Source organism: Pseudogymnoascus verrucosus (genome assembly GCF_001662655.1).
Source record: "Pseudogymnoascus verrucosus strain UAMH 10579 unplaced genomic scaffold scaffold_4, whole genome shotgun sequence".
Classification (NCBI taxonomy): domain Eukaryota; kingdom Fungi; phylum Ascomycota; class Leotiomycetes; order Thelebolales; family Thelebolaceae; genus Pseudogymnoascus; species Pseudogymnoascus verrucosus.
Window position 1 is genome coordinate 338,801 of NW_017263655.1, and position 14,001 is coordinate 352,801.

General features: G+C 50.1%; 6 protein-coding genes across 6 annotated transcripts; 3 read left to right on the top strand and 3 right to left on the bottom strand.

Annotated features, from left to right (window-relative positions):
• Positions 1–84: 84 nt before the first annotated feature.
• On the top strand, positions 85–2,686 carry VE01_01477 (uncharacterized protein). The gene is made up of 2 exons (XM_018270999.2): positions 85–342; positions 392–2,686. The coding sequence occupies exon 2, from the start codon at positions 395–397 to the stop codon at positions 2,612–2,614; it is 2,220 nt and encodes a 739-aa protein (XP_018134180.1). The 5' UTR covers positions 85–342; positions 392–394; the 3' UTR covers positions 2,615–2,686.
• On the bottom strand, positions 2,621–4,424 carry PPX1 (Exopolyphosphatase). Its single transcript, XM_018271000.2, has 2 exons — positions 4,104–4,424; positions 2,621–3,995 (listed from the first exon to the last, which is right to left on the bottom strand). The coding sequence occupies exons 1-2, from the start codon at positions 4,216–4,218 to the stop codon at positions 2,782–2,784; spliced, it is 1,329 nt and encodes a 442-aa protein (XP_018134179.1). The 5' UTR covers positions 4,219–4,424; the 3' UTR covers positions 2,621–2,781.
• A 39-nt stretch (positions 4,425–4,463) lies between these two features.
• VE01_01479 (uncharacterized protein) lies at positions 4,464–5,245 on the top strand. The gene has a single exon (XM_018271001.2). It carries the CDS (start codon positions 4,791–4,793, stop codon positions 5,151–5,153), a length of 363 nt encoding a protein of 120 aa, XP_018134178.1. The 5' UTR covers positions 4,464–4,790; the 3' UTR covers positions 5,154–5,245.
• MLH1 (DNA mismatch repair protein) lies at positions 4,998–7,828 on the bottom strand. Its single transcript, XM_018271002.2, has 3 exons — positions 7,510–7,828; positions 7,282–7,461; positions 4,998–7,231 (listed from the first exon to the last, which is right to left on the bottom strand). Exons 1-3 carry the CDS (start codon positions 7,600–7,602, stop codon positions 5,348–5,350), a joined length of 2,157 nt encoding a protein of 718 aa, XP_018134024.1. The 5' UTR covers positions 7,603–7,828; the 3' UTR covers positions 4,998–5,347.
• Positions 7,829–7,946: 118 nt separating this feature from the next.
• Positions 7,947–10,720, top strand: VE01_01481 (uncharacterized protein). The gene is made up of 3 exons (XM_018271003.2): positions 7,947–8,775; positions 8,831–9,085; positions 9,136–10,720. The coding sequence occupies exons 1-3, from the start codon at positions 8,181–8,183 to the stop codon at positions 10,497–10,499; spliced, it is 2,214 nt and encodes a 737-aa protein (XP_018134025.1). The 5' UTR covers positions 7,947–8,180; the 3' UTR covers positions 10,500–10,720.
• A 35-nt stretch (positions 10,721–10,755) lies between these two features.
• RPN1 (proteasome regulatory particle base subunit) lies at positions 10,756–13,971 on the bottom strand. Its single transcript, XM_018271004.2, has 4 exons — positions 13,599–13,971; positions 13,471–13,538; positions 10,937–13,414; positions 10,756–10,885 (listed from the first exon to the last, which is right to left on the bottom strand). The coding sequence occupies exons 1-4, from the start codon at positions 13,741–13,743 to the stop codon at positions 10,856–10,858; spliced, it is 2,721 nt and encodes a 906-aa protein (XP_018134022.1). The 5' UTR covers positions 13,744–13,971; the 3' UTR covers positions 10,756–10,855.
• Between the last annotated feature and the right edge of the window lie 30 nt (positions 13,972–14,001).

The window sequence follows — 14,001 nt, forward strand, 5'->3', positions numbered from 1 at the left end:
ACGGGACAAGAGGGGTTGCCTTATGCGCGTCAACCTGGTGATTATCGATAAGCGACGATAAGGAATCCCGCACCGCGTTCGGATGACGCGACGAACATTATATGAGAGAGAGCACAACCTGTGACCAACTGACTTTTCCTGGGATCAATGGCAATGTGTTTATGAGGATATCAACGTAGTTCAAATCTGGAGGTTCTGACCTTCTGTGCCCTTAATATTACGACAACTAGCCCGGCAGAAGATGTGGTGTTGACCAATGTGTCGGTTCGAATTGCTGGGATCCACCATCTTGCTATTTCACGCCATCTTTGGGAGGAAAGGACAGACTTATAACTCTAAGTCGTAAGCCAATTCAAATCATTAACGTGTGCATTTTTAACGGCTCTTATAGACCATGTTACACGAGATCATCCTCTCCCTCAGCGGCCATCCCTCTCCCCTCCTTACAGCCGGCAGTTCAAATGGGTCCTCCGACCTCCTCTCACCCCCCGAGAAGGCCCTCCTAGCCTCCATTGCACATCTTAGTAACTTGCATTGCAAGTTGCTTTCCCATACGGATAGCATATCTTCCAGAAGCCAATCCAGCATCTGCCAAGCCGTCGCAACGTCAATCCGATCCACACACCTCGTTATGTTCCAGCAGAAGGTTTTGGATGTGGAAAGCAGTATCCTTCAGAAGGACTCTGGAATTGTCGGCGCTTACAATGTAGTCCCACTCACTGCTATTACTGGGCAGTTTTTAGAATGGACCAGACGCATGGAATGGTTCTGGGAGATTACAGAATTTATGGAAACGGATGGTTGCACAGGGTCTGGCATTATTAACAGGCTATGTGTTGAGATGCAGACGGGGTACTCAGACATTGAGCAGGTTGCGTCAAGTCTTGTGCAGGTTGCTGAGAGCGCTTGGCTCAAGCAAGCATCTTGCTGGATTTTACATGGGCGCCTCCCTGCCTTCGGCGAACACGATTTTTTTGTCTTTGAAGGAGAAAACGGTGAGTACGAGATAAAGCAGGAATTACGTCCAGACTTCATAAGTAGGTCAACAGCAAGTTCGATTCTGTTCGTTGGGAAATCACTCACGCAGATTCGAACCAAAAACGCCAAGTCTGCAACCAGCATCGCGGCTCTCCTTCCAAAGCACTTGCAACTACTATCATCAATCCCATATCCCATCTCGACATCCAATCTCTCGACTTGCATCACGTCAATTCGAAAGAGCCTTTCACAATCTGCTCTCCAGGAGTTACTACCTCTCTCAAAAATCATACAAATTCTAGCGTTATTCCATGATTTCTTCTTGCTCAGCCGCGGAGAGTTCGCGGTTGCGATAATAAATGAAGCGGATGAGAAGATAAGGTCCCGATGGCGCCGATCAGATAACCTAGCCTTTGAGAAACGAAGTGGACTAAGCGACGTTGTTGTTAAGGAAGGTGAGGTGGCAGCAGTGCTGGCACGTACGTGGGCAGCAATATCAGCTCTACATGGTCTGAATGACGAGGATGAGGATCAATTAGAACTTGCCAGGAGTTTGATGGATCTTCGAATCGTGAAGCCCAAAAAAGAAGATGCGAGCTTGTCCAAAGCAAACCCGACGCCATTCAGCACCTTGCTTTTATCAGTCCCAACTAGTTTATCGTTGAAGATACCATCACCACTGGACCTATTTTTAACTTCGAAAGAAGTAGATATATACGCAGACATCCATACTTACCTTCTTTGCATCCGTCGGGCGCATATACGACTCTCCGACTTGTGGAAAATCACATCTCTTCGGAGAGACCACCCTCCACCACCTCCACCGCCACTCGGAAGCACACCCCATGGCCGAGCAGCAACAATAAAGTTGCGTCAACGTGGGAAATCACGGAGTAGGCAAATGCGTAGGGTGTGGGCAACAAGTAGCGCCGGATTATATCTCCTTGGCGAATTAGAGGCATACTTCCACGGCGAGGTCGTGAAGGGGACTTGGGAGAGCTTACAGGAGTGGCTAAATGGCCCTATGCCTGCTTCAGCATCGACATCAGGCGCGGTTCCAGGTGCGGATGAAGATTCCGATGAGGATATTTGGGCAGCTGCTGGAAAAGAGCTACCAGACACCAAACCCAACGACCATTCTCACGACCCCCAAACTATCTCAGTTGCCCATCAACGCTACCTTTTGTCTCTCAAACACCAACTTCTACTCACCTCGCCATCCTTCACCGATCCCTTATTCCAACTTCTGCAACAGATAGACCACCTTGTTGCACTGGTACATCGGATTAACTCGGTTTGGTCATCGCTCGATCTCGAAACAGATGAAGGTGTCATCGACGCATTCTCTGACTTCCACAAGGAGGAGACAGACGTTCAAGGCCAACTTGTATTGGCGGCGCAGAACGTAAAGGAAGCCATCAATGTGCTGATCCTGAGCTTGAGAGATATAGATCTTGACGTTGAAGGGCGAGAGAAGAGGCTTGAGCAGCTTGAGGCGGAGATTGTGGATGTGGACCTGAGTGGGGAGGATATTTATAAACCTAGGAAGGTTGGGAGGGTCGATAGACTACTGATGAAACTAGATTTTGGAGGATGGCTTGCTCCATTAGATACCGACGAAGGAGACTTCGAGTAAATGCTATGTCTGGAACAAGTGTGGGGATATATTGCTGTGGGGCTACAGGGCTGTGTATGACTTTAATGAACCAAATATACATATTTATATACATATTGTGGGTTCTCCTGATGCTTAACATTTTATTTTGCTACCAGATGCTTTGTATCTTATATGCCAATGATGCTTTAAAGTATCGACTTCCTCAGAAGCGGTCCAACCTGCTTCCGGCTCATCCCCAAATTATTTTGAACCCAGCAACGCCTCCACTGGGTCTTGCTATCTATACTATCCAACCTGCCAGATTCCCAGCCCTGTAATCCAAGTTCCTCGCTCGCCATCTTTTCAAAGGTCTTCGCCGCCTTCACACCAGCTTCATCTAGGCCCAACAGCAGTATCTCGCGGCTATACTGGCCGTTATGCGTGAACGACGTCATCACAGCGCAAACAGATAGTTTCCGCGCTTCAGCAAAGGCGTGAACTTCTTTCCAGAAGGACTCCTCATTCTTGACCTTATCAAGAAGGAAGCGCACATCTTTTATAGCACTTGACATTCCCAGGTTGACGCCTTGGCCTTCGGTCCACTGCTTGTAGTCCTTCCGGAGGATATCATTCAGACTTAGGTCATCGATGGCTTCCTTTGCGTCGTTGATCTCGGTGTAATAGAAATCTCTACCATATCTGTCTGGCGATGAACTTCGAGGGATTTTCTCCAAGGTTTCGGCAGCAGTTATATCATGCTTGGTAACCTTGTTCTTATTCTTCAGATTTGCCGTGTCGATTAACACGGGGGCTAGATCATATTTGTCTGGCGATGAACTTCGAAGGATTTTCTCCAAGGCTTCGGCAGCAGTTATATCATGCTTGGTAACCTTGTTCTTATTCTTCAGATTTGCCGTGTCGATTAACACGGGGGCTAGAGCTATTCTTGCCCACGCACTGTCGTAGTTAGCGGCTTCGTCACCATGTGACAGCTTATCCCAAGCTTCTTTGCAGTGGTTCACAATGAGACTTGCACAGCTGCCAGCCTTTTCGACTATCCTTGGCTCAGAGCCACAGTCTTTGGGAACCTTGTTTTCCTCGTCATGGTGGTCGATGCAGCCAACAACCCGATCACCGTACACCTGTCCAAGCTCGCCTTGGAGTGAGTTGTGATCTACAAGAAGCCATCTGGTCTTCTCCGGGGAAAGCAACGCTGTCCGTTTGGAGGGGTGAGGTAGATCAGTGAGCGTGATTAGCTCGCTAGTTTTGATTCCCGCATGTGACAGGATCGGGCCCAGCTCTGTCCGTAGAGAAACATCAGCAGCGGGAATGTTGGCTATAGGGACATGTACATTCGGCGGTATTGATGTATATGTTCTAATGTAGGCGTAGGCAATAGCACTGCATATGGAATCAAGATCTGTCTCTCGTCAGACCAACTCGTATAGCACGTGAAAGCACAAGGATGACAAGATAATGCAAGCGCAGATCATATGCAGTGGAAAATTGGGAGCAATAAGGTCTTTACCAGCGGATTCGTTTCCAACAACAAACGTGATGGGCTGCGCATGTTGAGCACCAGTATTCAAAGTAGCCTTGGCCGTAGCAAGGAACGAATTCAAGGACACCCTAGGTAACGCCATGGCTGGATTGTTGCGTTGTAACGGGATCTATGGGGCGGACTTTCATGCCCTCCAACTAATATACAGGGTTGGACCTGATGCCGAGGTCCTAAATGGTATGGTTTGAAATATAGTGAGTTCATTGGGGAGCAAATCCGCGTCTGGGGTACCGATCCCTTCCCGTTTCGGCTAGCAACGAACTCTAATTCGACCCCGACATGCACATGAATCTAGACTCCGATTATGCCCGAAAGTAATCCTGCTATCATATGGGAATTTGAAAGAGGGGTTTGTGGGATATATTGGGCTCTAGTCGCTCGTAAACAAACTCTCATGAGTTACTCCGTCAACTGATTCAATAAAATCATTCTTATTTTTTGGGAATACAATAATTACAAGAAAATATACACATTTGTTTGCTATCCCAGGGCATGAGTCTGGTTTCTCATGACTCTCCTCCCACTTATAAGCCAGTATAAAGAAGGCACATAAGCCGTTCACCTCACACAAAGCAACTACGAATCAAATCTGATAGCATAGCTACTTATCATATCTACGCCTACTACGCATAGTCCACCAACCCGCCATTCAACATGTCCTCTCAAGCCTCCACTGACACGGACGACACGTGCTGCCACATCTGCGAGAGAATGAATTTCAGAGATCCAGCCTGGAAGCAGTATGTCCCATCAAGCCACTGTGTGCTCTGCGATCGCCCCTTCTGCAATGTTCACCAGGAACAAACCGAGGACGACGGCGACGTCTGTGAAGCGAACCACGGAACGTACTATAAGGTCCACCACCACATGCTTCCTGGAAAGGTGTTCACGAGCAAGCAGGAGCGACAAGAAGAGCTGGGAGAGGAGGTCATCGCACGCCAACAGAGAGAGAGAAAGGAAAGCATCGGCTGGACACCCCAGGACAACGAGGATGATAGCAGGCGCGTTTCCCTTTGATTCTGCAGCGAGCACGCGATGGATGAAGCTGGTCAATTAGGTAGCGAACCGTGTGCCTGACTTTATAGCTCTATGCATTATCTTTGACATGAGTCTATATTCCCGTGCAATATTGTGCCATCCTCCAAGCCTATATCATGCAATTCGTCACACCCCACAACCAAAGACGAAGCGTCTATTACGCTCATATCGATTCAGCAACGCTCAAATACGCGGTAAAGCCCCTTAAGATTTGCGACTTCCAGCACCGCCCCCTTCATCAGCGCCTTGGTAGCAATCAATCTCCCAGAGAACGCTGGGAACAGCTTCTCCTCCACAGCTTTTCTGACCACATTCCTCCGCTGCTTGATTTCCTCATCAATGTCCTCTTCACTCCCTTCTCCTTGGCTTGGAGGGAGCTGTTCTGGAACATAGAAATCTGCTAGCTCACGCAGAAACGTGTCAAAACACATTTTCTCGTCCGTCCAGTTAACATGTGGCCCTAAACGCATCAAGAAGCGTGGCAGTTTCGCAAGACTGGGGGTATATCCTTTCATCAGTAACGGTATGCTGATCAGATCTCCTTCTGGAGAAATCTCGATCGTGAAGTACTCGAGCAGCATTTCTCTCCTCTCAATAAGCTGTGCGCTAACAACCTCTACTACCTCTTCGATATCGAATTCGTCTTCCTCGCAGGCAGGTTGCATCCTCTCTTTCTCATGGGCCGCCGCAATCCTGAGCAGGTCTTGGATTTTCGGCGGAGCTTCAAACCGAATGGCACCGAAGTTCCCGAAATCTGTCAACCCAAGTTGATAGAAGTATTCGGACGACACCATGCCATAGTCAACCAGGAATAATTTAACTCCAGACTGCATAGCTGCCAAGCGCCGCCTCTCATCGACGATGCCGACGAAAGTATGGCTGGCAAACATCTCTGTTAAGTTATTGTGCATTTCATCCCGAACAGTTGCCCGTAGTTCCTTGATGGTGACCAAGCGGCAGGTTACCGGTTCACGGTCAGAGTGTTCATACTCCATCTCGTTGCTAGATAACTGCGCCCCTTGGGGAAGGTTTGCTGCCTCTGCCCCTCCAGAACCTGGTGTGAGCATGGTTGTGATCTTTCTGAGCTTCGCATCAGTCCGCACAAGATTATTCTCGTAGAGTTTCTGTGTTGATTTTGGAACCGGCGTGCTTGGGTTCTCTCCGCCCGCAGTCCCGCTGGGTGCTCGCGCTCCAGGCAGAAGGCTCTGTGTCATGAATGTCCGGCTTGTATCGATATTCGCCAACTTGACGCGGATATCGATGCATATCTGCTCAATAATCTCATCCTCGTTGAGGAAGTTAACTTCCCTTTTGGTGGGATGCACATTGACATCCACACGTTGAGGATCGATTTCCAGGCTCAGGTATGTAAACGGGTGGCCTCCTTTGGGTAAAAATGTCGAGTATGTTTGCTCGATAGCCTTCCGGATATTTGAAGACTCGACGCAACGGTGGTTAATGAAAAGAAGAAGGGTAGTCTTCTTGACGTGATAATTGGCATTTGTAGTCCATCCATTTGCCACAAATCCAAAACGGCTCTCCGCAGAGCTGAACTCGACCAACTCGTTCGCAACAGCACTGCCGTGTATTTGGCGTATGCGCTCTGTCGTGGATGCGTTTTGTGAAACGGACAAGGAGGTACTTGATTCACCATGTTTCTTGCAGCTGAATGAAACACCAGAACAATGGACGGCATATCTACCTACCATATCCAGAATTTTATTGTACTCCTCAGAAGCAGACCGGAAGGCCCTCCGCCGCGTCGGAATATTGTAGAACAGGTCTTCCACAGTAATCTGCGTACCTTGTCGACCAGCCACAGGCTTTGGTTCCGCCGACTGCCCAGGCTTGGGAGGAGATAGCTTGCAGCTTGCGTAGCTTGCTCGATACGCACAGTTTGAATCCTTCGTCCTCGTAGTGACGGTTAGATGGGCAATGTAACTAATACTGGCAAGAGCTTCGCCTCTGAAGCCATAGGTGCCAATTGAAGTCAGGTCCTCGAAGGATTTCAGTTTCGAGGTTGTAAACCTTTCGCACAGGATAGACAAATCTTCTTTCTGATACAAATTAGTTTTCTTGTCATAACAGGCTTTCTACAGCTGCATACATCTATGCCATGGCCATTGTCTGTGATCTGCAGGAGCTTCAGACCGCCATCTTTGACAATGACATCGAGCGCCGTTGACCCAGCATCGACCGAGTTCTCTATCAACTCCTTCAAAGCATGGACCGGAGCTACGATAATTTCACCAGCTGCGATTTTATTCACCACATCGGGATTGAGTGCCTTCAGCAAGTTAGATTTGAACGCCACAGTAGGATTGGCGGGGCCTACCTTGATCCTTCGAGGAGGCGAGGCATCCAACGGAACATCATCCGCTTTCCTCTTGGAACCTGTGGGTGGAGTCTCCACAGAGTCGATTTCCATCTTTATCGTGATATTTCAACCCTCTAAGCTGAGATTTGGCCCTGAAATCACGCGCAGAAGGAAATGGGGTCTCCCAGGGACCTCAGGCCATTCCTCCCATACAATAATTCGACGCGTCGGCCTGGATTGAGGGGTTATTTTATCAAAGGTATAATATACCCATGCGCATCCCACTGCTTTTTTATCGCAAACCCAAATATACCTATTTTTTTTCTCACGCGTCTCGAATGTACCGCGTGGAAATGCTGCGAACGGGTTGTCATCGTCATACAGTACCCTCCGGCCGCTAGCGCTGCAAGGGGGGCGGCGATCAGTGACATATCACAGCCTCGCGTTATCTGGGGATTTCCTTCGAGCTATCCATACTACTATTGTATAGTTATATGTATGATTTGGCGTCACCCAAACGTCTCTATTACGGTCTCTTCCTGTCGGATACTATTACAATCATTTGAGCGTCGGGGGTTCTGCTTACAAGGTTACGTTGGGACAACAGGGAGCTCCGCACGCCCTTCGACGGTGCCGCATGCGGTTGGGAGCAACAACTTACCCAGCAGCGCTCGAGACGACATGGGATAATGGCCCCCTCAACACGAATATTCCCGGGCGATGAAGAACTAGGGAAACGAGACGATGACCACAAAGTACGGTCGAAGCCTATCGCTGGGTGGCATTACCGACGATGGCTGCTCCGGAGGAACATGAAGCGAATTGGCCTCACTCTGGTGGCTCTTATCGCATTATACTATTTCGTCAAAAACATACCAACAGATCTGAAGCAGCCTTCAATAAGGCCGTCCTACGGCCACTCCCCGTCGGGGGGTGGTGGGATGTCCGGATTGCAACCACCTTCACCCGAAAAGACACAAGCAGCACCAACGGGCGATGAACTTGACGGAGAGAAGCATTGGTATAATGGACCCATTAAATTCTACGAACTGGCAACCTCGTTGTATTTGATAAATAGTAACGGGAGAACCGACTTCAACAAGAACGTTGTCTTTGCCGCTGCCAATCTGAAGAGCGCCGCGACCTTGCTGCCTCTTGCATGTGAGATGGCAAGATGGAAAAGAAATGAAGTTCACTTTGCCCTGATGGGCCGAGAGGATATCCCGATGAAGACCCTGGAAAAAATCAATGGAATTACCGCAGATTGCAACATTCGGATGCATGGTATGAAGTTGAATATCCGTTTTATGACTGGTGGCTAATACCTGTTCTGTTCTAGATGCGCGACCTGATTATCGCCCAGAAAGTACCGACTTTAGAATGGAAGTTAGCAGTGGAGCTGCATTGGGCCATATCAACAACTATATGCACCCGCAAGCCGTCATTGTGGACGGTTCTGGCACTGAAGAGGAGTATTTTCTCAGAGGGGTAAGAGATCGATCTATAGAACTCGGAAAAACCCTCATTGAGCTTCCATATAATGCCGAGCAAAGCTTGATATGGCTTACGAGGCTGGATAGCTGGTCTTTGAATGGTACGTCACCCAAGAATAGCTTATACGAATATCCTGTTAACAACATTTAGCATATAACAAAATCAGTATCGATATACTGATTCACGCCCAGCCTGCAGCATCCGGATCATTAATAAGGCTCTTAACGTCATTGAAGAAGGCGGATTATTTCGGGTCCGCCCCTCCCCGCCTGACGATCGAGTTGCCCAATGATGTTGATGAATTTGCAACCCGATTCCTGGCGCACTCGTTCAGCTGGCCACCATCAGAGCTTCCCGTGCAGGGGAGCGCCCAACAACTTACACTACGTCGGCGTATACCGCACGAGAGACTGACTGCCGAGGAAAGCTCTATCCGCTTCCTGGAGTCTTTCTGGCCGGCGAATCGATTCACGTCGCACGTCCTGGTCCTCTCTCCCCAGGTTGAATTGTCGCCACTCTATTATCACTATCTCAAGTATGCGCTTTTAGAATATAAATACTCCTCAGCAGCCGCCTCCTCAATGATGTCCCACGAAGACCTCTTGGGTATCTCCCTGGATCTCCCCTCGACCTACCTCAATGATACTACGCCCTTCACAGCGCCACCGAACCCCGCATCAGCGAAGGCCCCAGAAGCTAACGGCCCATCCTTTCTCTGGGGCTCTCCAAACAGCAATGCAGCTCTCTACTTCGGCGACAAATGGACTGAGCTCCACACCCTCGTCTCACACTCGCTCAGCTCCGCCTCTTCCGCACCCAAGAAACGCATCAGCACCTCCTACCCATCTTGGCTCGAGTACATCCTCACTCTATCTAACTCCCGCGGCTACTCGATGCTGTACCCCCAGCTGACAGCTGGCGACGCCCTCGCCACTGTGCACAATGAACTCTACCAGCCACCTGAAGAATTCGACAAGCCAAAGTCGGAAACCGACACGACGGCAGAGGATGGCAACTTCACAGCCGACCCGGCACAGCATCTAAGCTTGCAGCACAAGGAGTTTCCACTGGCACATTCGAACCTAGTTAATATGCTCCCTGACAACCAGGTGCTAGCGCCGCTACACACCATCCCGTTGTTGACCTGGGATGGGAGGGTAGTGGATAGGTTTGATCTCGGTGATGAGGCGGAGGAATTCAGTGCGAAATTCCGGCGCGAGGTGGGTGGTTGCAAAAAGCCTGTCCCAGCTAAGACAAGGCTCGTGAATGTGGGCGTGGAGAACCTATTCTGTGATGGAGGCGAGGAAGATGAGGTGCCTGATAAGGCAGCCGACAAAGCGACTGATGAAGCCGATAATAAGGCATCTAAAGAGGCACTTGATGACGAGGATGTAGAGCCCACTGAGACGGAAGAGAGTCATAGCACAACGCCTGCTCACTCCCACTCCACCGAAACGGCTGCCGAGGGGCATATGAATGCAAACCAGGAAGAGGGGATAATCGTCGGGACATGATGAATATAACGAACTGTACTGTATGTATTATCTGAGTCTGTACTTTTTTGGTTAGCATGTACTGGAGACACCGCTTGCCCCTGGTAGGAAGGCACTGCATGTATTTTTTTCCCGACAGACTATGAGCATAGAGCTCATAGTCGAGTCTAGGCTAGTTATGCCAAAGCACTGTTTTTTTCGAAATGCAATATCACATAGAAGCATCAAGTAGTGAAAATATTAGTCATCTATTTTTTTTATAAAGCAGATGACACGGCCCCTCCCATTCGACGGTCAACCAATGTCTAGGGCTAGCTTATAGTACAGTGTATCATATTGTGTTCCAGCGCCCTCCCAAACCCTTGTCAACGCCCCGTTCAGCTCGTCGTATCATCCCACTCTGGGTTCTATTTGCATATTAGTTAAAAGGCCTTTGTAAATAGCTAGAGATTGCTTACCTTTCTTAAAATAACCAGGCCCTCCAGCGTGCTCGACAAGCTGATGTACTGCTCGTCCTCCAACTCAGCCCTCTCACCATACGCCAATAGCACTGGCGTGCTCTGTGTCTGCCAACCAGTGATGGTCTTCGGTCGTCCGGCCTGGCCAACAACATCGACAGCCTGGCCGACGCGTACGTTGACGGTCAAAGGCTTCAGGTTCTCGTCGAGAGTAACGAGGAAGCGTGGGTGCATTGACGTGACCAGGAAGTACAGGAGGTAATGCGAGTCCTTGGTGATGAACAACTTGGAATCGATCATGGCGACCAGAACCGCCAGCAAGCCGGCAGTGGAGACGCTCGACAGAACTTGCCTATCAGTGTGGAAGGGGTTGACCGAAAGGGTGCCCTTGCCCATGTGCAACAGGCCCTGAGCAATGCGAACCATGAAGAGTGATTCGGCGTCACGGTGGTAGTAGCTGGCGAGTTGGCGCAGGAGCTGAGCCAATCTTGCGTTGTTGGTACCCGCGCCAACAAGACCCATGGAGAAGATAGCATTAATGGCGACATCATTATCATTGTCGTGGCTGTATCTGGAAAGGGTGTCGTAGATCTTCATCTGTGGGTTGCTGGGGCTGATCAGACCCATGGCCAGAGGAACAGCCTTGCGGATGTTGGGCTCTCCGTAATGCATCAAGTGTCCAAACTGGCGGAGGACCATCTCCTGACCGACTTCTTCTCCCATCGCAACTAAGGCAAGGCCGATAACGGCATATGCTTGCAACAGCTCGTCGCCCTTCTTGTCGTCGCTATCCTCGATGTGGTCGTTACAGATGTGGAGCAGCTCCTGGAGCTTCAGCACGGTGCCTGTTCCCGCCCAGGCGCAGATCTCGGCCAGAACCGATGTTGGCTTGGACATTGGGTGGTCGATGGCCTTCAGCGTCTCCAGAATAACGTCAACCTCCTCCTGGCGGTTGAAGAAAAGCAGGCCAAGTCCAAGAGCCATGAACCTGGTCCACTTATCCTTCAGCTGGTGCTTGCGGTCATCATCGAGGAAAGTTTGAACAATAGCCTCGCTGACATCGCTATTCGAAGAGCCAACGAAGATAAGACCAAGCGACAACGCAGCCATGGCTGAAGTCTGCATGTCCAAAGAAGTATCTCCGACAAGCGGCAACAGCAGAGCCAGGAGCTCATCCTTGTTCGACCCAGCATATGCCAAGCCCAATCCCATAATAGCAGAGACTCTGATTAGAGGCTCCTTGTGGTTAAGCTTATCCGAGTCGCCAAGCAGAGCCAATGCGGGATCGGAATCCAGACGCACGCCACTGTTGACAATACCAGTGGCCAACAATGCACCTGCTTGGATCTCGGCCTCCTCGGCGTATGTGTAGCGATCAATCTTGTCCAAACCAGCCTCGACATCCCACAAGAGGAGGGTACCCATGGAGGCAACCGTTGAAAGCTGGCCCTCCTTCTTCGTCTTCCATACCCAGCTGGATTGCTGCTCTTCCACCAACATCATCTTATCGTTTCCGAATCCTGCGTTGACGAAGGCATTGACAAAGCTGGCCGCCAAGTTGTGTGCCGCGGAGGTGGTGTTTGTAGTACCAGCAACCCGGGTGCTCTCGAGATGGCTCTTGTAGATATCCTCTGTGGACTTTGGGTCCAGAATGTTTAACTCCTTACCCAAAGCCTTGAAGTGCTCTGGCAGCTTGATGTTGTTGAGACAGTCAGCAATCTCTTGCTCCTCCTCGGTTTCCGTTGGCACATCCAGCCAGATTTGTTGTCTCGCGATCAGGAACGCCATCTGCTTCTTGAGCGCCACATCGTCGGTCGAATCGAAATCCGAGCGAATCAACTCGATGTCGTTTAACCTAATAGCCAAGACGATCGCCTTTGTGAGTTGGTTGTATTTCTTGTAGATATCGTGTGCAGTGCGGAGGAATTGCTGGTCTTCCGGGTAGGTCAATAGGTTGACCATGCTGACCATATACAAACAGACGCGTGGGTAGGTGTTCTCATCCAGGTACTTCGGAAGGTCCTCTATTATCTCAAGCTCGCTCATCAAATCCACAGCGTCGGCCTCGGCGTTGCTCTTGAGGAATAATGGGACCAGAACCAGGGCCAAGTCGATCAGGTCCTGGCTAGGCTCATCGTTTGTTAATCTCTTCGGGTACACCTCACCGATCTCCAACGCCAGATGCCTAGTATATTCGTGGCCCCAGGACTCGATATCTGCCGTCGGTGCTAGCAATCTGTACTTGAGTGTGTCCTGTCTGTCCTCGTCCGAAAACGTCATTCCGATAACAGAGATCACGTCCGCCAGAGAGGTCTTGTTATCGCCCTCATCCCACTGCTCGTACAGCTTGATCATCGGCTCGTAGTGCGGCCTGAGGAATTTGAGGGGTTTCGGTACCGCGGTCATCGAAGATGTCGAGGTTTTGATGGAGTCTTTGATCGCTTCCAGTGACGGCTTATACAGATCTGTGTCTGGCTCCTACAACGCCGTCAGTACGAGAACCATTATCATTGAGGCCCAGGAATATAATTTACCGTCAGGCGCTCCACGAGCATGTCTAGTTCGCCCTTCAGCTGCTGGTCCTCCTCGTTGAGATCCTCCCCTGTGGCAAACAGTCAGTATGTTGTAAACACTGGAGTGGTGGCAGGCAGCCTCGTCATACCTCCAACAACAGCCTCCTCCTTCCCATTAGCAAGCGGCTTGCCATCCTTATCCTTCTTCACCTCCTTCGGCTTGCCAGCATCGCCATCGACAGCCTTTCCCTTTCCCTTGTCGACCGAGTTGGGCGCCTCTGCGTCTTTCGCCATCGTGGAAGCTCACAGAAATGGTAACCGTTCGATGTAGCGGACAGCGACGCAACTGAGGCGGAGATGAATCGAGTGGGGTTGTAATAAATAGACTTCGCTCTCTTAATATTTCGCAGAGCGTTTCCGAGGCAGGTAGATGTCAGAACGCGGAGGACTGAGGTGCGGATGGAGTTTATATGGGGTTTGGGGTTTCTAAGCTTCCGCGTGTAAATACACGCCTAGAGCTTCGCTCGCATCGTTCGTGAGAGGACCACACAT